General features: G+C 41.1%; 3 protein-coding genes across 3 annotated transcripts; 1 reads left to right on the forward strand and 2 right to left on the reverse strand.

Annotated features, from left to right (window-relative positions):
* Nucleotides 1–24: 24 nt before the first annotated feature.
* Nucleotides 25–2154, reverse strand: LOC121319477 (cytochrome c oxidase subunit 6C-1-like). The gene is made up of 4 exons (XM_041256929.1): nucleotides 2064–2154; nucleotides 1126–1249; nucleotides 633–772; nucleotides 25–177 (listed from the first exon to the last, which is right to left on the reverse strand). The coding sequence occupies exons 2-3, from the start codon at nucleotides 1237–1239 to the stop codon at nucleotides 647–649; spliced, it is 240 nt and encodes a 79-aa protein (XP_041112863.1). The 5' UTR covers nucleotides 1240–1249; nucleotides 2064–2154; the 3' UTR covers nucleotides 25–177; nucleotides 633–646.
* A 108-nt stretch (nucleotides 2155–2262) lies between these two features.
* Nucleotides 2263–7751, forward strand: tomm34 (translocase of outer mitochondrial membrane 34). Its single transcript, XM_041256926.1, has 8 exons — nucleotides 2263–2921; nucleotides 3030–3186; nucleotides 4167–4266; nucleotides 4764–4916; nucleotides 5364–5536; nucleotides 5892–6039; nucleotides 6215–6341; nucleotides 6783–7751. Exons 2-8 carry the CDS (start codon nucleotides 3051–3053, stop codon nucleotides 6882–6884), a joined length of 939 nt encoding a protein of 312 aa, XP_041112860.1. The 5' UTR covers nucleotides 2263–2921; nucleotides 3030–3050; the 3' UTR covers nucleotides 6885–7751.
* Nucleotides 7752–7839: 88 nt separating this feature from the next.
* LOC121319473 (embryonic polyadenylate-binding protein A-like) lies at nucleotides 7840–20606 on the reverse strand. The gene is made up of 15 exons (XM_041256925.1): nucleotides 18665–20606; nucleotides 18068–18261; nucleotides 17462–17577; nucleotides 16060–16199; nucleotides 15889–15983; nucleotides 15598–15735; nucleotides 15411–15506; nucleotides 14540–14803; nucleotides 14037–14124; nucleotides 13510–13635; nucleotides 13175–13299; nucleotides 9734–9827; nucleotides 9109–9239; nucleotides 8677–8753; nucleotides 7840–8298 (listed from the first exon to the last, which is right to left on the reverse strand). The coding sequence occupies exons 1-14, from the start codon at nucleotides 18855–18857 to the stop codon at nucleotides 8691–8693; spliced, it is 1863 nt and encodes a 620-aa protein (XP_041112859.1). The 5' UTR covers nucleotides 18858–20606; the 3' UTR covers nucleotides 7840–8298; nucleotides 8677–8690.
* Nucleotides 20607–21380: the final 774 nt, after the last annotated feature.

The raw sequence follows: 21380 nt of genomic DNA on the forward strand, positions 1-21380 counted from the left end.
TGAAATGAAACCCACACACGAGACTCAGTGAGGAAACAGTTTATTACATTTGATCAGCGCACATCTGAAATACCCTGACACAGTCAAGTAATGTCTGCTTCACATGGACTTTCTTATTGTACTTTTTTTTAAGGTGCTGGAAATTTAAACCAGGAATCAACAACAAAGAGGCTCCACCTGAAATACAAAAAGAAATGAAACTGAATGTTAAACCCATGCGTACACACCAGACCAGGAGGCAAGCTTTGATAGTCCAGCTTATCCACTGTATGGCACATTGGATGTTAAAACATCACCCTGGGATTTTCATCTTTGTCTTGATAAACACAAGCATGGTTCTTCCAAGCAACAGAAACCCTGATTAGACAGCACTCATTTCTGGTGGCTGGACAGCATCAGGATGGTACTCGTAATGACCGATAATAAAGGATTCATTGCAAGGCAACAAGGCACATTTACTGCCATTTTAAACTTGTGAATGTTTAAAATTACACATTTATCCACCTCTTAATGTTGCTTTGTCTTTTTTGTTTGTGTGCTTCCAAGCGTAATATTGTACCTGAATGTTCTCCTGGTCCTGATATGTGCATGCACTACAATAATAATAATAATAAATCATAATCATCACTTACTTTAACACGGTTCTTTACTGGCCTTTGGGCCGCACACTCTGAAACACACCAGCCTCCCTCATTGCTTCAAACTCTTTTATGGCATCGTAGTTCTTGTAGAACTCTGCGTACGCCTGTTTCCTGGGTTCTGTTACTGCAAACTGAAGCACAGAAATAATTCACCACACTACGGCAGAACATGTGAGTTTAATCAAATCTACTCTGGTCTGAAAAGAACAGGACCATTTTGTTCATGGTTTATAATCCCTGAACCACCTGAGTTTATGATAGAAGTGATCAGATCAGATTTAGGTGCTAGGGGTGAAGCTGCATATGTTTAATAATGCTCGTATTTAGAGTCTGTGATGTGTGTGGTCATTTACCCAATACCTAACCCAAATACAAATGTCACAGGGACCCATCACACACAACCCCCCCCCCCCCCCCAATATGTGCATCCTTTAGTAAACAAGGATACATGCGTTATGCTAGTATGGAAAAGGGGCTACCATACCTTAAATCCTGCTGCTGCTGCCAAAGACAGCGTGAACGCAATAGCCAGGTGGAATCGTAAACGTTTACCGAGCAGACCGCGCATTGCGGGTTTAACCAGTGTTCCTGCAGACATTGCGCCTTATCTAGGAAACAAAACCGCACACACTTTATTCAAACGCACACACGGCCCTTCCCAATACAACTGCTACATCACAAACAACCTCCCTGTGTGATGTGTCTGTGTATTGCATGTGCACGTCACTTCCATTGTAGATTAGTTTGAGAGTGTTAGTGCATTGTGGAACAGGTATGTGACCTTGATCCAGCCTGCTGTCCAAAATCACAATGTAGGTGTTTCTGTGAAAAGTCAAGTGAATGCATTCTAGACACACAACAACTTCACTTATTAATATTGAGCACATGTAAATACTGGCTTCCTGTTTTTCATACGGCAATACAGACCGCGTTCAAACAGAGATATCTAATCATTTAATCGGGTTTCACAAGCAGGCATTTTGAAAGACAGTACGGTACATGCTATAATAGTGTTTACATTAGGAAGTTAACCCTTTGTTCTTAACCACAACGACAATAGATGCCCTTTCCCTAAACCGTTGCCCTGACACACCACAGGAAACACAGCCGCTATTTCACCAAGTAATCGCGGTCTAACGGCCAATTTTGAAATACAGGTAATATTTCTATTATAAGTCAATAAGAAAAGAGCGATTGTGATTTTGAATCCGTTGTTCTGTCACAAACACGCTCATTTGATCAGAGACTTTGCGCTGGCCTTCACAAATGACACTCAGATTACATTTGCCGTCCCTCTAAAAAAACGTTCCATATGAACTGATATTTACCATGCTTTTAATTTAGTATTAAATACAGCATTATTTCTAAAAAATACGTAATCAGTTACACATTTAACAGTAAAATGGAAACGTTTTGCCTCACCGTTTCAAATACACGACCTTCACTGGAAGAGACTGAAACTACTCTCCCCGCAGAGGGCCAAATCACCCGAGAAAACGAGTAAAACGCGGAACTGCACAATCGTTTCAAATCTGTATGGTGGCCAGAAAAGGACAATTCAATGCAGTACTCTAAAATTAAGTCGTCATAACGGAAAACACGGGCTAATTGTACCTTCACCAACAGCCGTGCTAAATTTCATAATATTCAGTTTAAAAAAAAAAAGTTTCCATATCATTTTTCAATATATTATATGATGCATAAATAGCACTGCAATAAATTATGTGATGCTAAGAATCTCACACAGTGCCCCACGCGCTGAACTTGTGCAGGGAGGGAGTAATGGATCTCATCCGGGAAAGCAAGCACCATATGATATTGTTCAACAATTCTGTTTCTCTTTTAAATGGGCTTGCTATATCTCTGCACCTTTAATTCCAGAACTTTCCAAAATAAATGCGCTTATACAGAGACTCTTAAAATAAGCAGGGTGCAGTTCCGAGAAGAGCCACTGCAGGGGGGCGGGCTTAAAATAGAAACAGAAGTAAGCGAGTTCTGCAAATTGATAAGCGAAACTGAATTATAAAACCTTTAAAAAGAAAGAAGACAGCCCCATACGCCATGAGATGAAACACCAACAATCAACCGTGAAAAACACTGAGAAAATGTCTTGCAGTAAACTTTCATAGCCATAAATGTGAAACACTAGTACCGCTGGTGGTAAGAGAGGAAACACAAAACGGGGAACACACTAATACAGCGGCGGCAGAAAACCGGTGAACAGTCAGTGATATTTGATAGTGGAGAGTACAGTATCATTTCCATAAAGACGATACACGGGTAAGCTTCGTTCTATTCACGTTGCTTTTTAAATTATTTGATTGCGCGTGTGTGTTTCGTTTATTCAAATAAAGATTAAAATGGCACTCTTTTTTTTTTTTAATTAAGCACTGTACAACAACTGAGAATATGCCAGCGAAGCGTCGCTCCCAGCCGGCTTCAGTGCCCATGCTAAAACAATCCGGGAACGAGTGCTTTAAAAACGGGCAGTACGGAGAGGCTGCCTCGTTTTACTCACAGGCCGTCACCCTTCTGCAGAAATCAGGTTAGTTTGTCTGTTTTCTACAGACTGTAGTCTAAATTCTTGTTGTATTATAATTTAACATGTCACCAGTCTCCATAACTGCGTGGCACACGGCTTGGTATTTGTTGTATGAGTCACCAAGGTGTATATTTCTATTCTAAATAGAAAGGACATGTTTTTGTTCACGCCTTGCTCGGTCCGATTCGTGTGGGATGACATTGCGTTTTGGTTGAATACAATATTAAAAGCGCAGTTGCTAAACCCTCTGCGTGTTCAGTTGTATCCACATGCTCTGGTCTTGAGGTCAGGGTGTTGCAGTGCTGTATTCTGTAACTAGATCTCAAATCGGCTGAAGTGAATACAACGCTTCTGTACCATTATAATAATAATAATAATAATAATAATAATAATAATAATAATAATAGCACGCTTCATATAAAAACGAAGAATGTGCCAAGTCATTCAAAATGAATAATAGATGTAGTCCCTCATATGGCTTTTTAATTCCTTTATCTACTGTTAAAATAGACCAGTTGCTCCTGTGTGTTAATTAGTATTATTTTGTAACTGCTTCTTCTTTGTGTGTCGTGGTGTACGTGTTTTTATGTAGTAAAGGCAGTTATAGGCTGCAGTGTAATGAAGCATATTTAACTGAAGTGAGTGCTGTTACTTCTCATAACGCCTCTAAACAAATGAATATAAACACAGCACCTTGTCAACATGTTTGACCCGCCTGGTGCTTCTTCTTGGATTCACTTCAGTCACAGGGTAACATTTGCTGTGCAGGTTAGCTACAGCACACATTACTGCAGGGTGCCTGTACCCCAGAACTGCTCCTGTCTTCAGTGTGTGGACTGCGTGCAATGGAGCTGGCTGGCTGTGCATGCTCTCTCCCTCGTCACACTCCACAGGGGTACCTCAAGGATCAACCTGCTGCCGCTTTTTTTCTGTACCTGCCCTTATGCCTGTGCAGTTAGTTGTTTTTGTTAAATCATTTCCAGGTAAGAACAGCCCAGAGGAGCTGAGTGTCCTGCTTTCAAACCGAGCAGCGTGCTTCCTGAAGGAGGGTAACTGCACTGACTGTGTGAAGGATTGCACTGCGTGAGTATACATACATACACGCATGCAGAATCCAGGGGTCCGTGTGGCTCAGAGTGGAGGGGGTTTCCACTATCCCTGGTCACTGAGACTGACCACATGCAGCACAGAACAGGGTTCCTTGGTAGGGGCTGTGTGGAAAACAGGGCTTTCTAATGCCCACAGCCCCACCTGCTGTGACCATGTCTGAAGGGGATTCCCCTCCCCCTATTTTAAAGGAGATGATACAGATCAAAGCAGTCTATACTGTTGCTTCTCTATCTATTCACTCCCTGTTCTACTGGTTATTACAGATTGATCAGTCATGGAAAGATGGCACAGCTGCAGTGATTTAAGGATGATCTGGTTTCTATTTATTGGAATATCTTTGCAAACATAGACACGCTAGCTGGAAAACCAGCACAAGTCTGGCAAGGCTACACATGTGATACTGTTGGCCACAAACTCTTGTAATATGTTCAACCCTTCACCTCGTTTTTTTTTTAATCTTTCTGCCACAGCTCTTTGGAATTGGTTCCCTTCGGAGTAAAGCCATTACTGAGACGTGCAGCTGCTTACGAAGCACTGGAGAGATACAGGCTGGCTTATGTTGACTACAAGACTGTGTTGCAGTTAGACTGTACAATAAAAGCTGCTCACGACGGCACAAACAGGCGAGTGCAGTACAGATGGGAGCAGGCCCTTTGCAAGGGCTTGTGTCGATTGTGCATCCACACTTTGAGACTGTGTCCAGTGCATTCTGTTTTTTAGGCTGGAGCTTAATTAGCTGAAAGCACACCGAGCAGGAATCAATGAGATTGCATTCCAGTTGAAGACCCAGGGTTGAGAGTATCGATTCCTGCCAAGCCAGTGAGGTTTACCCAGTTTGTAATCCTGGCGCATGCCACAAGCAATGTTAATTCATTTTCTAAGCAGATGCATGGAAAGAAGTAAACGGACAGTAAGAAACATGCAGTAACAATTACTGGAGCTACCTCTTGGTTTGGAATATACGGTTTACTTACAACAACTGCATGCTTATTTATAAAGCACAATCGTTTTCCTAGCTTCCACCTTTTGTAAGTAGTATGCTTTTAACGGTACGTTTGAATGCTCTTCAGAATGACACAGGTTTTAACGGAACAAGACGGTCCAAGCTGGCGAGAGAAACTTCCCCCGATACCTACAATATCGCTATCGGATCGAGAGAGATTGGCTGAAGCTGATGCAAAAGCACAAGGTGATCGCATCTCTACAGCTCAGCAAAATGGCACCAAAGTGACAGCAGACAGAGGTAAGAGAAGGCAATGAATGATTCATTTAAAGAGTAGTGGGTAACAGTGCTGCCTTTGTTTCAATGCTTCCTACCACACTGCCCCAGCCAGGAGGAGGCTTTCTGGAAACCGACTGAAAGAAAACAAAACAAACAGCAAGAGAGAATCACAGATGAAATATGCAATGTAATACTTCAATATTCATGGTACAAAGTAGCCCTTTCAATCCATTCAACACTGAAGACATTGAGAAAAAGCTTTTAGTATTTCAAAATGTTAACCTTGGAGCAAAGATAATGTCATTCACAACTGCAGTTACTTATTGGTTGAAAGAGCCATAGGGTATTTAACTGATCGTAATGTTACTGATCTTAGTTCCCAGTGCTGAAGCCATGAAGCGTGCCCATGCACTGAAGGAGGAAGGAAATGCGCTTGTGAAGAAAGGGGATCACAAAGCGGCTGTGGAAAAATACACTGCAAGCATCGAACTGAACCCCAAAGAAGTCACGACCTACACAAACAGGTAAGGCTCTTTACAAAGCAAAGCTAGCAAACCATGCTTCAGGTTGTGTCTCCTGCACAGTCTCACTGCACTTGCTGGACATTCTTCAAACACACAAACTCCATCGATGGTTTTTGTTTTATGGTCAAAATGAAAAACACCCAAAACTCCAATTGCTTTTTCTCTTTTATTGTAGAGCTCTTTGTCACTTGTCATTAAAAAAGTACCAAGAAGCAACAAAAGACAGCGGAGAAGCCCTGAAGCTGGACCCTGGTAATGTCAAGGCATTGTATCGGAGAGCTCAGGCACACAAGGAACTCAAAGTAAGAAGCTTCATTGCGTTTTTCATCTTTCCAAGTTTGATTAGTCTTGCATAAAAAAACCTATTGGTCTAGATACCCTCTGTACAGGATCTCCACAGCAGTCAAATACCTGATTGCACAAGCATGTGCAGTCGCACCTGTTCAGCACATTGAAGCCCTCATTGCAAGATACCAAACTGAGGGGAACACATTGCCAGCTGGTTTCACAGCTCTAATCCTGGACTATCCTACCTAAAGTAACGTTAAGTTGCCCAATATCAGTTGTCCTCATGGTCTGTGAAACCAGCCTTAAGATTGACAGGTTGCCAGGATTGATTTTGTTTCTTTCTCCGATTTACTGGTTCCCTAACTATGGGTTTTTCTAGATACTGCTTTATACTGTTTGAAGAGCTCTGTTGAGATGCAAGTCTGAGTGTTTCTTCTTTTCGTTGCTTTCTGCAGGATTACAAAGCTTGCGTTGCAGATCTGAATGCCTTGCTGAAGACCGAGCCCAAGAACGTCACTGCTCTGAAGTTACTCCATGATGTGCGAAAGATCCAGTAGTAGTGCCTGGGTACATGCAACATACACAACTCTGGGTTAGATAAGATTGTGTTTCTTGTTTAGCGGCTGTGTAGTTAAATTTAGAGCATTTGGTGGCAGGGCTGTCATCCAGTACTTCAATATATACTGCATCATGCAACCTTGTATGAATCAAGAATGTGGTTGAGCTGTATTTATTACTCAAGAGCCTCAGCAATTGTTCCCTATTTCTGTCTTTCCAGTTACTGCTACTGTGTGCTTGCATGTTTGGTAAGGTTACATTTTTTTGCATTTAAATGCATACAAAAACACAACTTGGTTTTGTATACACAGCAACAGCACTTGCAAATGCTTTCCTATTGCATTTATACAAAATGTGGATGCAGAGTTTCAGATTTGTGTTCAGTGGCCTGGCTAAATCGGTGGTCTAATGGTTTGTATCCCTTCCTTGAGGATTTTAAATGGTGATGTCCACGTCAGTGAAAAAATACTGTGACATTTTCCAATTCAGTCGCATCGATGAATAGGATAGCCAACCATTGTGTTGGAAAGGAAAGAAAAGAAAAAAAAATTATCTGGCTAACAAACATCCCAGCATTTGCTTAAAATATGTTGGACAGAACGAGTTTGGGCTCACTCCGACTATCCCACATACATACCAAGATATAATGAGATACCCTTTGTCAAAATACAGACACAATCTCTCCCCAAAACATTTGTAATTAGATCTATCTCCATATTTAAATCCATACAGATTCTTAAAGTACTGCAAGTGTAGCATCCAAAAAGCTGTATTGCACTATTCCTATACTCAGGTATAACTATTGCTGTATGTTTACTTTTCAAAGTTGTGCTCTCTGTATACAATAAACTATTGTTGAAACTTAAGTGCACACACCTGGGTGCTGTCCTGAATCCACCCCCACGGTCAAGCAGAACCTGACCACATGTGCTAATGTCTACTAGGGGCTAGGATGGTGGAGTTAGATCTCTGATCTTCAGCACGTGAAACACACTATTGCTTTTCTTAACTGGTTATACTGACAGCCCTCGTCAGCTTTCACAGAATAGAGCACACCACGGAAATGTTTTACCCAGTGAAACCAGAAATAGAGACACGGCCCATTTAAAGTACATGACACCACCCAAGTCCATTCATTATTTATTTTTATTTTTTAATGCACAAAAAAACAGAACATAGTGTTCTGCCAACTCACATTTTTCTGCAGGAACAAAACCAATTTGCACAAACTTAACACACCTGCTCTTGTAAACAGCACTTTCAATTTGAGAATCATTTGCCTTTAAATGATCCAAGTTGTTAACTAAATACACTGCTTGCAAGACTAGTTCAATTTTGTAGGTTTTTATTTTTACTATTTTTTTTGGTGCTTTTTTCTTCAGTGAAGCATCTTTTTCCAAAGGTAGCAAATTCCTGCAGTAAAACAAATCAAGAATCACAGAGAATATTATATTTTTTATATCTAGTGCATATTTTCTACTCTATTTGGTTCTTTGTTGTGCTGGGAGAATACATGCATCTTGTAGTGAAGTGCTCTCCAACTAGTTTACCAACCAGCATGCAAGTGACCTAGCCGCGAACATGAAACAGATTGCATATAAAAGCACAATGCTTTGGCACACTCTTGCTCGGCTGTTTGCACCCATGCACTGCAATACAGCAAACTCATTTAAACACTGGCTCAGCCTCATGATGCATTACAGCAAGCAAAACTAATTCTTTCCTCCCGCCACTTTACAATGTGTTATGCAATTGTCTTTGTTCTACAATTTAAGAGAGCATTATCTTTACCTGGACTGCACACATTATTTCTTCAGGGAGATGTCTGTAGCCTGGTGTGCCTGGAGTACAGCCACTGCCTCCTCCACCTCAATAGAAAACATACAAAGCTATAGCCAATCACACACACCAGCTTTTAGAATTAGTGCTGCAAAACAGACCACCGCTTGTACAGGAAAATAAAACTGCAACAAATTATGGACAAACCAACCACTGTTCTCATCAGAAACAAGAAAAATGAACATTGCACATTGCAGCTAACTTTGACATCACAGTATGTCATTGCATTCGCAAGGTTGAGACGCATGTTAAGGTCATGTTGTGGCCTCTTACCTGTTTGTCAAATCAGTAAAAAAATCAAGAGGAAGTTTAAAAACAAAAGCAAAACAGGTGTTGTAAAACGGTTCAGAAGTTTCAATCTCTTCCACGGTCAGTGTGCTTTACCTTGGTGTGCAGAGACTCAGGAGACTCTAGCATGTGCAGCAGCTCTGAGTTATCTATCTCTAGCAGCATCCCTGTGATTTTACCAGCCAAGGCCGGGTGCACTGCATGGATCAGAGGGTAGAGGCGCTCCCCTGAAAACAAGGCAAACAGAATCACAACACTGCCGACATCTCCCCAGTCCCTGGGCCCTTTATAAAAACTGCATAGCAGACGGAAAAGAAACTTGGTGTTAATTTAAAGAAGTCTGTCTTGGAGCCAGACTGCGTTAAACTACTATTTTAAACTATTACAGATCCTTAGGATAGCTTGTATTCCATTGAACATCCTCAACAATACACAAGTTACTGAGCACTCCTTTTCAGCAGTCATGGACTATCAAAATACATGTTTAATTGTTAAAGGGAACCTCTATCTTGCCAACTATGATGCATGCAGAGGGGCTTGCTGATACTCCTGCTTGGTTGGTATCATTGTCAGCAGCTCTGGAGCAGGAATGGGATCAGACAGACAGTGAGGACACAAGTAATCTGTATCCAACCAGTAAGAGATGGATGCAGCATTTCTGAATGAACCCACTTCATGTAAACTGAAGTTCAAAATCACAAGGTTAATCTCACAGGCATACCCAGCATCTGCTTCTGCTCCTGCAGGGCTGCCGAGGCCAGCATGGACGCAGTGAGGGGCTCCTGTCCTCGCACGTGAACAGCTGACTCCATTACCTGCAACACAAAGGGAATGGAACAGAGCTTCACTCAAGTAGAACTCCAGGTCTCAACACAAACCAGGTGTACAAGTTGCCAGTGTTTGGTGTTTCTGTGCCATCTGAAACCTCTACCATCTTTCCTGGTAAGATGTGCTTTCCTTTTCAACTGGGGCAAGTTCATGTTTCACATTCAAGACAGGACTGACAGGTCAATTAACTTGTAAGTGGTTGGCACATACATACATTTTATTTACACACACACACACACACACACACATACATACAGTGGCTTGCGAAAATATTGACCCCCTTGGCATTTTTCCTATTTTGTTGCCTTACAACCTGGAATTAAAATTGATTTATATTTGGATTTCATGTAATGGGCATACACACAATAGTCCAACTTGGTGAAGTGAAATGAAAAAAATAACTTGTTAAAAAAATTCTAAAAAATAAATAACGGAAAAGTGGTGCATGCATATGTATTCACCCCCTTTGTTATTAAGCCTCTAAATAAGATCTGGTGCAACCAATTACCTTCAGAAGTCACAATTAGTTAAATAAAGTCCACCTGTGTGCAATCTAAGTGTCACATGATCTGTCACATGATCTCAGTATATATACACACCTGTTCTGAAAGGCCCCAGAGTCTGCAACACCACTAAGTAAGGGGCACCACGAAGACCAATGAGCTCTCCAAACAGGTCAGGGACAAAGTTGTGGAGAAGTACAGATCAGGGTTGGGTTATATAAAAATATCAGAAACTTTGAACATCCCACGGAACACCATTAAAGCCATTATAAAAAAATGGAAAGAATATGGCACCACAACAAAGCTGGCAAGAGAGGGCCGCCCACCAAAACTCACAGACCAGGCAAGGAGGGCATTAATCAGAGAGGCAACAAAGAGACCAAAGATAACCCTGAAGGAGCTGCAAAGCTCCACAGCGGAGATTGGAGTATCTGGAGTAAATCCAACACCTCTCATCACCCCGAGAACACCTGATGTTTGTCATCAGCAGGGACTGGGAAACTGAAGGAATGATGGATGGCGCTAAATACAGGGAAATTCTTGAGGGAAACCCGTTTCAGTCTTCCAGAGATTTGAGACTGGGACGGAGGTTCACCTTCCAGCAGGACAACGACCCTAAGCATACTGCGAAAGCAACACTCGAGTGGTTTAAGGGGAAACATTTAAATGTCTTGGAATGGCCTAATCAAAGCCCAGACCTCAATCCAATTGAGAATCTGTGGTATGACTTAAAGATTGCTGTACAACAGCAGAACCCATCCAACTTGAAGGAGCTGGAGCAGTTTTGCCTTGAAGAATGGGCAAAAATCCCAGTGGCTAGATGTGCCAAGCTTATAGATACATACGCCAAGAGACTTGCAGCTGTAATTGCTGCAAAACGTGGCTCTACAAATTATTGACTCTGGGGGGGTGAATACTTATGCATGCTCAAGTTTTTGTTTGTTTGTCTTATTTCTTGTTTGTTTCACAATAAAAAATATTTTGCATCTTCAAAGTGGTAGGCATGTTGTGTAAATCAAATGATACAAACCCCCCAAAAAATCCATTTTAATTCCAGGTTGTAAGGCAACAAAATAGGAAAAATGCCAAGGGGGGGGGGGGGGGGGGGGGGGTGTCAATACTTTCACAAGCCACTGTATGTATGTAATATATATATATATATATATATATATATATATATATATATATATATATATATATATATATACACACACACACACACACACACACAGTACTGTGCAAAAGTTTTAGGCAGGTGTGAAAAAATGCTGTAAAGTAAGAATGCTTTCAAAAATAGACATGTTAATAGTTTATATTTATCAGTTAACAAAATGCAAAGTGAGTGAACAGAAGAAAAATCTACATCAAATCAATATTTGGTGTGACCACCCTTTGCCTTCAAAACAGCATCAATTCTTCTAGGTACACTTGCACACAGTTTTTGAAGGAACTCTGCAGGTAGGTTGGCCCAAACATCTTGGAGAACTAACCACAGTTCTTCTGTGGATTTAGGCAGCCTCAGTTGCTTCTCTCTCTTCATGTAATCCCAGACAGACTCGATGATGTTGAGATCAGGGCTCTGTGGGGGCCATACCATCACTTCCAGGACTCCTTGTTCTTCTTTACGCTGAAGATAGTTCTTAATGACTTTCGCTGTATGTTTGGGGTCGTTGTCATGCTGCAGAATAAATTTGGGGCCAATCAGATGCCTCCCTGATGGTATTGCATGATGGATAAGTATCTGCCTGTACTTCTCAGCATTGAGGAGACCATTAATTCTGACCAAATCCCCAACTCCATTTGCAGAAATGCAGCCCCAAACTTGCAAGGAACCTCCACCATGCTTCACTGTTGCCTGCAGACACTCATTTGTGTACCGCTCTCCAGCCCTTCGGCGAACAAACTGCCTTCTGCTACAGCCAAATATTTCAAATTTTGACTCATCAGTCCAGAGCACCTGCTGCCATTTTTCTGCACCCCAGTTCCTGTGTTTTCGTGCATAGTTGAGTCGCTTGGCCTTGTTTCCACGTTGGCGGTATGGCTTTTTGGCCGCAAGTCTTCCATGAAGGCCACTTCTGACCAGACTTCTCCAGACAGTAGATGGGTGTACCAGGGTCCCACTGTTTTCTGCCAATTCTGAGCTGCTGGCACTGCTGGACATCTTCTGATTGCGAAGGGAAGTAAGCACGATGTGTCTTTCATCTGCTGCAGTAAGTTTCCTTGGCCGACCACTGCGTCTACGGTCCTCAACATTGCCCGTTTCTTTGTGCTTCTTCATAAGAGCTTGGTCAGCACATCTGGAAACCCATCTGCCTTGAAATTTCTGCCTGGGAGAGACCTTGCTGATGCAATATAACTACCTTGTCTTGTTGCTGTGCTCAGTCTTGCCATCGTGTATGACTTTTGACAGTAAACTGTCTTCAGCAACCTCACCTTGTTAGCTGAGTTTGGCTGTTCCTCACACAGTTTTATTCCTCCTCCACAGCTGTTTCTGTTTCAGTTAATCACTGTGTTTCAACCTACATATTGAATTGATGGCCATTAGCACCTGTTTGGTATAACTGTTTAATCATACACCTGACTATATGCCTACAATATCCCTGACTTTGTGCAAGTGTACCTAGAAGAATTGATGCTGTTTTGAAGGCAAAGGGTGGTCACGCCAAATATGGATTTGATGTAGATTTTTCTTCTGTTCACTCACTTTGCATTTAGTTAATTGATAAATATAAACTATTAACATGTCTATTTTTGATTATATATAACACTAGACAACAATATGTATATAACATACAAAATATGTTATACATATATAACATACAAAAAGTTACCTGCTGCACAGCAAAGACTGGCTGAACATTCCTGACTCCAGTGGAACACTTGTACTGGTTCATACCTCGGACCACTGGGGCAGGCATTGCAGTGCGACCGCCGGCTGTCTGGGTACCTGTATTAGCTTACAGACATGGAGACAGTGACAGACATGCAACAAACGCACAAGCACAAACACGCTTGCACCTCCACCCATCTGGTGTGCATCAAGCCAAAATGGTGACCTTACAAAGAACCTGAGCAAGCATTGGATGAAAAAGGTCAGTAAAGCAGGTACCCATTTCCCCTTTGCACTGAATCCAAGGATGCTGCATGTGCATGTGAGCCGCCTTACCCATTCTCTGCATGTTGCTCATCACACAAGGCTCCTGGGTGGACGCTTGCCGCATTGTGCTGATTGGCGTGGAAGGGCGTCTGGGAACTGCAGACCTTAAGAACGGAGGAGCTGTTTGATAAGGTGCTGTTTAGATGGAGGAGATGATGAGTCAGTCAAGAGAAGCAGCACCACTACACCTGCAGAGCAAACTTCATTAGCCCAGGCCAAGTGGCGAAGCCAGTTTAGCAATTAATTTCATAGTACACACAAGCCTACCAGCAGTGTTGCAGTGCAGATTCAAACAGGGATTGTTCCACTGCATTTTTAATCTCTTGCAAGAGGAAGTTGAAGAGAATATTGGATTTTTTTGTTGCTAAATTTAATAAATTTAAAAAAAAAGGACCACTGACGTCCACATCTACTTTTGAATGTTAACCCTGGACCAAGGAGTGCTAAGCTAAATCGTTGCCATCGATAAGGACATGAGAAACTTAAAAGCAACTTTGTTTAGTTAATTACGCCATTAAAAAAAGAGACTCTTTCACTTTGAGGTCTGGGAGGCTGCGAGGTCCAGCGAGGAGCCGGTCTGAGTGCAGTGACTGTATTCGGAGCGTAGAAAGTCCTGTTCTGAGGCTGTGGAAACATGAAAGGGTTTCTTCAATTACACTGGATCAATTTAAGGCAAAAGTAAAATTAGAAACATTTTGGCAAAAGCTTTATTAAATTTAACACACGCTTCGTACAAGTCTTAATGCTGCTTTGTGTACTGTATGATTTACTTACAAACCAGGTCATAATCTACAGTACAGCGGGTTGTCTTCAGAAATAAGAATATCAGCGTAAGGTGTTAATGTAAACAAGTAAACTTATTGAAAACACAACAGGACCAGCCTCTTGTCCTTGAGTTCTCTTTAGCGAAGTACCCAGAGTGGAGTAACTTGAGTACATTACTTCTCTTATGAACTAGGAGTGCAATCCATTTAAAAGCTGGCTGTAGAGCACTCTGTGGAACAGCAGCATCCTCTCCACACTCCATTTCCAGAGTTACCTGAGGAACAGCAGACATGAAGTACCCTGAAGACTGGTAGGACCCCACGACCGCCCTGGGCATTGCTCGGATGCTGGCCAGTCTCTGCATGTACTGATTGGTCAGGATGGCTTTCCGTTCCTCCTTTCGCTGGGCCAAGGCCACGTAGAGTGGCTTCGTGCTGATGATGCGTCCATTCATTTCCGTGACTGCCTTCGTCGCCTCCTCGGGAGAGGAAAAACAGACGAATCCAAACCCTTTACTGTGCCCTACGTCTGTCATCACCTGTAAATGATGAAAGCAGCATGGGAGCTACGTACAAACACATACATATCCCTCTGCTTTGAATAGGAGAGGTGTGTGTAATGTAATGTGCAACATATTCGCCTCCCCCCCAATAACTTTGATCACACTATTGAGGAGTTTGGGGATAAAACGAGTGATCAGGAGAGGATTTATCAGTATGCACATGTATAAAGAGGTATGTGAAGACTACAGCAAACAAGGGGTGGGGCTTGGCTGGAGATGCAGTACTGATGTCGTTTTGCAATGCAATACCTTTTAAACCCGTTTTACTACAATCAAAAAAAAAAAAAAGCATGTGTAAAATAAACAGTGTGTGCGAAAATCAATTGGACCGGACCTGAATAAACGGACTGCAAAGGGTTAAAAGGACTGAAATATTAATGCTACCATAATAAAATTCTCCTTGTTACTGACATGGCAGCATGTGGAACATCCAGCACGGGAAACTGAACAGCTCCCTATAAATTTGAAAGCCTTTGACAAATATTAATTTCACACATGTATAAAATGTACATCAATATGCATCTGTGCTTCAGTATTTAACACTAAACAATCAAAACAAGAGTTCTGTACAGGATACCTTTACCTTTGCACTCGTGATAGTCCCATAGGGTGCAAACTCTTTCCTCAGTCTTTCGTCATCTATTCCGTCGTCAAGATTCTTCACGTAGAGGTTAACACCCTTGGAAAGGGAGTGAGGGTGAATCCCATGCATTCAGAAAGGGGTCAGGGTGTTTGAAACGTGGATCTCTGGTGCACTCGCTCCTCCATACCTGGTATCGATGAATCCTCTCCTGCTTGATCTGATCAAACTTGCGCTTCAGCTCACCCTGTCGCTCCAGCCTCTTCTGAGCTCGGCCCACATAAATAATTTGCCCGTTCAGTTCCTTTCCATTCATCCCCTCCACAGCCTTAAACAGAGGAGCAGGGGTTTAACCAGACTGTGTGCAGGCAAGCATGGACAGACAATGAACTACAACTGGCTCTATCAGTAACGGTCTCTCATGCCTGGTTTCAGGTCTTGATTTGCACAAACGACAACTATCTATATCACAGCTCCTTACCTTCTGTGCTTCCTCATGATTCTCATAATTAACAAACCCAAAGCCCCTGGAACGACCCATCTCATCCACCATCACCCTCACACTCAAGGTCCTTCCTAGAAACAACACACAGTAAGGATACACGCGACGGGAGGCAGTGGTTACGCATTTGAAACAAAAGCCCTCTCTCACCGTATTCAGAAAACACTTCCCTCAGCTTCTCATCGTTCACGTCCTCCCCAAAGTTCTTGATGTACACGTTGGTGAATTCCATGGCTTTCACACCAAACTCTGCTTCCCGCTCCCTTCGGGATTTAAAGTGGCCCACGAAACTGTAGGAATTTTTTTTTTTAAAAAAGCCCATCAACGTCGCTGAAGAGATTACAACTAGGGCTACTAGAAAGAATGGGTCAACATCTATCTTAACACGTACTACTGTCGTATTTTGCAAAACGTAACCAAATTCCAGTTTTCCATTTCGTTTTATGTGCATCACGGTCCAGAGAAGTACCTGCCATTTTTACACATTTAAAAAAAAATGCACTAAATTAATTGAATGCATAAAAATACAGATCGCAATTTTGCTGCAGCTTGTCTGCCTCCCCTAAAACTTCCAGTAACTACTGCATAACACACACAGGGTTGTACAGGAGTTCTACAGTTCAAATGGAAGGATCTTTAACACCTACCCCATTACCATTAAAGACTGTACAGTATTTATCAAGATTATGCATGACTTCAAGGTAATATTTTACTCTGTGCTAGAGGGCAAGTTACTCCCAGAACCAAAGCTTTATCTGGAGTGCAGATATGCATATATTTAAAAAGTTGTAATCTAACCTTTCAATAAAACTTCACTGTAGAAAAATGCAATTACAAAAATGTGTGTAAGTTCAAAAACAGACATATTTCTGCTACTGCATATAATTCATTACCTGCTTCAACCTAATTTTCCACTGACCTAAGTATGGTCATCTCAAAATTTTTCCCCATTGAACAGGAAACTTGGTCTACTAGGGCAGACACCAATTCTCTACCTGTCTCTAGGCTGTGCAAAGACAATATGGTAAGACTTGGAAAAACATTAAATATAAAAATAACTTTACAGTATTTTCAAACGAAGGGCAGAGTACAGCAGTGACATCACGGTAAGCCACATTCTAGCCTAATGCATGCATGAGCAATCACCAGGTGCTGTTCTCAAATATCCACGAGACACAGTGCAACACTCCTATACTCAGCCCTTTGAATGTTTCATAACTTTAATAACCAAGGAGGGAATCCCTAGATTCCCTAATATAGCTCTACAACTCTCCTTATTATTCCTCTGCCTGAAGATTCTATTATTGTTACACTCCACTTTGGTCTATAATAACCAAATGTTTCAAAGTCAGTTTCTTAACTCCGATTTATTACTATTTTGTATTATTGCTACTGATATTATGCCACAGTTGATTTAGTGTTACTGCTCCCAAGCACAGGGGCCAGTGATCATTCAAATAAGGAAGACCATAGATTTTAAATCCTTGATTAAGACTGCAGATTTGATAGGTCTCCCAACTTGATTAGCAACAGGGCTTCGTCCAATACCTACACTTTACGATCATTGAGCAGCATTCCATTCATAGTTTCAATGGCTCTGTTCGCTCCTTCGTGCGTTTCAAAATGAACAAAACCATACCCTTTGGATCCATTTTCATCACACGCTACCTACAAAAACACAAGAGACACGGGAAATGTCAAATTAAAACAGGCATATCAGTCTCTGGGGGTACGCGAGTGGTGGCTCTGTAAAATTACAGAGCCAAGAGTTAATTGTTTTTGTAGGATACCCACAATCTTTACTTGGAGAATCATAGAATACAGCTGCATAAAGAATATGAAGCCAGCATCTCAGTGTTTGGTATTTACCATCTGGGAACCAAAAAAATTCACATGGACAACAAAACAGCAGCCGTATTATATCAAAAAGAAAAAATATACAACAGGAACCCTTTACCAACCTAGAGGATCCCCAAAACACATAATCCACCTACAAGGGTTCTAATAAAAACCCTGTGAAGAGAACTCAATCTAGCGCTCTTAACCCTCCTCCTCCTCCTGCTGCTCTACATCACTTCAGCAGCGCTGTTGTGCACTGCACACATGCTGCAATGTACACCCTGGCATACACACACCCTTTTCTCTGGAGCTCCCTTACCTTGCAAGACAAGATGTTCCCGAAGGCAGAGAACGTATCATCCAGAGCTTTGTTGTCTATGGACTCATCCATATTCTTAATGAAGATATTCCCAACTCCAGACTTCCGCAGACCCGGATCACGCTGCGACCACATTATTCGGATCGGCCTGTCTTTAATGACTTCATAATTCATGGTGTCCAAAGCGCATTCAGCTGGGGGAAGAGAGTACAAACACACAAATGATTATTAAATCCAAGGTCTGGGCAATACCGAACATGCATCCTCTTAATCCCCAGGGGTCTGACGCTGAATCTGGCAACACGTTAAAGGAGTGTGCTGTCTAAACTAAGCCCCTAGCACCACAACTAAATCTGGAACTTGGCAGTTCCTGTGTCAAATGCTTGGAATGCTTTTTCCGTATGCAAAGTGATTCCTAAACATTCAGACTTGTTCTGTGTAATCTTTTGAACCCTTACCCCCATATGGTGTTTATATTAATCCCTCCACCTCCAGACACCATGTTAAATATACCGCACCAAGGTCATGGGAAAAAAAGCAATAAAAATCCCTTCCAATAAAACTAATTTAGCTTTTTAACTTAAGCTTTCAACTCACCATCCGCTGGCTGCTGGAAATTGATGTAGGCGTATCCCAGGGATCTTCGGGTAATGACATCACGACAAACTCGGATCGACATGATTGGTCCAGCTGGAGAAAATTTCTGGTACAGCATGCCTTCTGTGACATCAGCATGCAGGTCTCCAACATAGAGAGAGGCGAGGGGGTACCCAGGGCCACTGCTGTTCATGGCTGGCGTCCTGTGAAAATATCAAGCGTCTGGGGCAGTGTTGAATCCACACGCACCTGAACTGGAGATATGCTAGTGCGGTAAACGTTTATGCAGTGAACTAAAACACTGCTCAGATACTACATTTATCGGAAACTATTTCAAGATATGGCTTGACCTATCCCCTATAAAAAAAATAACCTAATATGGGGCCAATTTGATAAATCACTGTAATTAAATAGTGTGTGTAAAATCCATGTAACATGCATTACAAACATCTTTATATTATCCTTTTGCAATAACACTGTCACGTCCACGTTTTCCCCTGACAAATAGTAAGAGTTTAAACAGTTTTAATCAGTGAATGCAGAACAGCAGCCTTGGTACATGTTTGGTACAGGGAAATTATAAAAGTGAGTTGAACTCTTCAGTTCTGCTATGGGGAAGGTATACATTATATATATATATATAAGTTTTAAACACTGCCACCCATGGAAAGTGTTGAATCATTGGCGTGACAGCGCTCTATTCTGCGGGTCAGAAGCAGATAACAATCTGTTAAAATTGAATACGCTGGTGGACTGATGGCTACAGTTGAGTCTGTAGGAGGTGGCGACGCACAAGCAACACCACACTGCTGTGTAGCTTCACCCCCTGCCAACTGAACTGGGACATTTTGCGTGGAAAACAATTAACGTTATATTCTCCCGTTAAGCTGCAAGTGATCCGTAACGCACACAACTGTGCCTTGTTGTTTTGTTACGTAGGGCCTTTCACAACGATATTGCCACCTCATTTAACGACAAGCAAACAATTAACAAGACTAACTGTAACGTAACCCTCAATACACACCCTACACTATTTGTATTTATACAATGTTACAGCAGCAGAACGGATGACCCTGGTAACACACGTGCAACGGAAATGCAAGCGCAGCGTTAAGAAACGGCTGCAATGATTCAGTAACACTCACAGGGCCGCTGTCGACATTAGTGCGACGACGAAACTAAAAAAAAGCGTCACGTTAAACGTTTTAGCTGAGTTTATGTCTGAATACACACTAGCAAACAACACGCAAATTTCACCCGACACACTGTTTAGCGTGAAGCGCGCAATTTCTGAAACAGCAGAACTAGTTGAGCCTAGTCGTAGTGAATTAACATGTGCGATATTTCCATTCCTATCACCGATTAAAAAGTATTTTTTTGTATACAGAAATGTAAGTTCATTAATGGACTACTTTAAAACAAACAAACAAAGTACCTTGTACCGTATCACATGAAAGGTCCTTTGAGAAAACCCAAACGATCGCGTCAGTCTGGCGTAAATATTAAATCTCTCTCTCTCTCTCTCTCTCTCTCTCTCTCTCTCTCTCTCTCTATATATAGTGTACTTAATGTATGCAATACCGACCATGTTTTTGTGAAATAAATACCAATAAACTAAAATAAACCAAAAAGAAAAAAACCCAAAAAATAAAACAGAAATTAAAATGAAATTAACTTGACCAAAAAGTTAAAGTCAGTCTAGTCCAGTGATTGTTAATAACCGATAAGCGGCGTTTATATATGTTGGGGTTTTGTATTTACAACAATATTAATACAGTTACCATAAGATTTTAAACGTTTTTATTAAAGTCGACGCTGGAAAATAATTTTAAACTATTACTCCCTTTAACAAAGACAATACACGATTTCAATACAAAATAGTCTACCTTACCTACCTGCTAATAAGGTTGCTAATAAACCTAAATGAGTTTAGGGTAAAAAAAAAAAAAAAAAAAACTTAAACTTCGTGTATGCTTCACTTTTGTTTGTTTTTTTTAAAAAAAAAAAAAAAAAAAAAAAAAATATATATATATATATATATATATATATATATATATATATATATATATATATTTATTTTTTTATATTTGTATTAAATTTAAATAATTTTCTTTTTTATTTAAGCCATTTCCCTTCCACTCCAACCCCAAACAAACCTCATCTACCTCCGTTAATTTATAACCTTCCGCTCCTGCGGTCGGTCACTCCCACGATTAGAAAATAAATAGTTCCATTTGCCACCGAGTTATTGAAGGACACCTTTTCATTTTAAACGAATGCGTACCGATATACCGGTAATACCCTTAATTAACTGTTCGTGTTTTATAAGAATTTGCCAATGTGGCTTGGGGGGGGAGGAAGGGGGGGTAATTTAACGTGAGGATGTGCATAAACGTAGATTTTAAATACAAACAATCGAGTCAAAGTAGGTGTAATAATCAACTCTATTGTATATTTTAGTTTTTTATTTTTAATTTACATGACAATTTCCATAACTCTTAACGACTTTTACCACTGAAATGTGATTAAACTGTGCAGTTTTCCACTAATTGTATTTAATAAACATCATCAACCCTTTATTTCAATGCGGTTCAATGTACATACAACCTTCAGTTAATTTTAATACAATCTACTTCATCTACTGACAAACGTGTTTCACACTAAAACAATATATTCTGGCCAAATATCATTTGATAATAGGTGTTGCTCTTCAAGG

The sequence above is a fragment of the Polyodon spathula genome, chromosome 8, assembly GCF_017654505.1.
Source record: "Polyodon spathula isolate WHYD16114869_AA chromosome 8, ASM1765450v1, whole genome shotgun sequence".
NCBI lineage: Eukaryota > Metazoa > Chordata > Actinopteri > Acipenseriformes > Polyodontidae > Polyodon > Polyodon spathula.

Excerpts from the sequence above, each read along its gene's own strand:
- LOC121319473 (XM_041256925.1), bottom strand. The coding sequence starts at position 18,857 with ATGAACAGCAGTGGCCCTGGGTACCCCCTCGCCTCTCTCTATGTTGGA. Across the intron at positions 14,804-15,410 it reads GGACTATCACGAGTGCAAAG|GTGATGACAGACGTAGGGCA; the intron begins GTAAAGGTATCC and ends CATCATTTACAG. Across the intron at positions 14,125-14,539 it reads TCATGTCTGCTGTTCCTCAG|CCTCAGAACAGGACTTTCTA; the intron begins GTAACTCTGGAA and ends ATGTTTCCACAG.
- tomm34 (XM_041256926.1), top strand. The coding sequence starts at position 3,051 with ATGCCAGCGAAGCGTCGCTCCCAGCCGGCTTCAGTGCCCATGCTAAAA. Across the intron at positions 4,267-4,763 it reads TGTGTGAAGGATTGCACTGC|CTCTTTGGAATTGGTTCCCT; the intron begins GTGAGTATACAT and ends TTTCTGCCACAG. Across the intron at positions 4,917-5,363 it reads GCTCACGACGGCACAAACAG|AATGACACAGGTTTTAACGG; the intron begins GCGAGTGCAGTA and ends AATGCTCTTCAG.
- LOC121319477 (XM_041256929.1), bottom strand. The coding sequence starts at position 1,239 with ATGTCTGCAGGAACACTGGTTAAACCCGCAATGCGCGGTCTGCTCGGT. Across the intron at positions 773-1,125 it reads CAGCAGCAGCAGGATTTAAG|TTTGCAGTAACAGAACCCAG; the intron begins GTATGGTAGCCC and ends TCTGTGCTTCAG.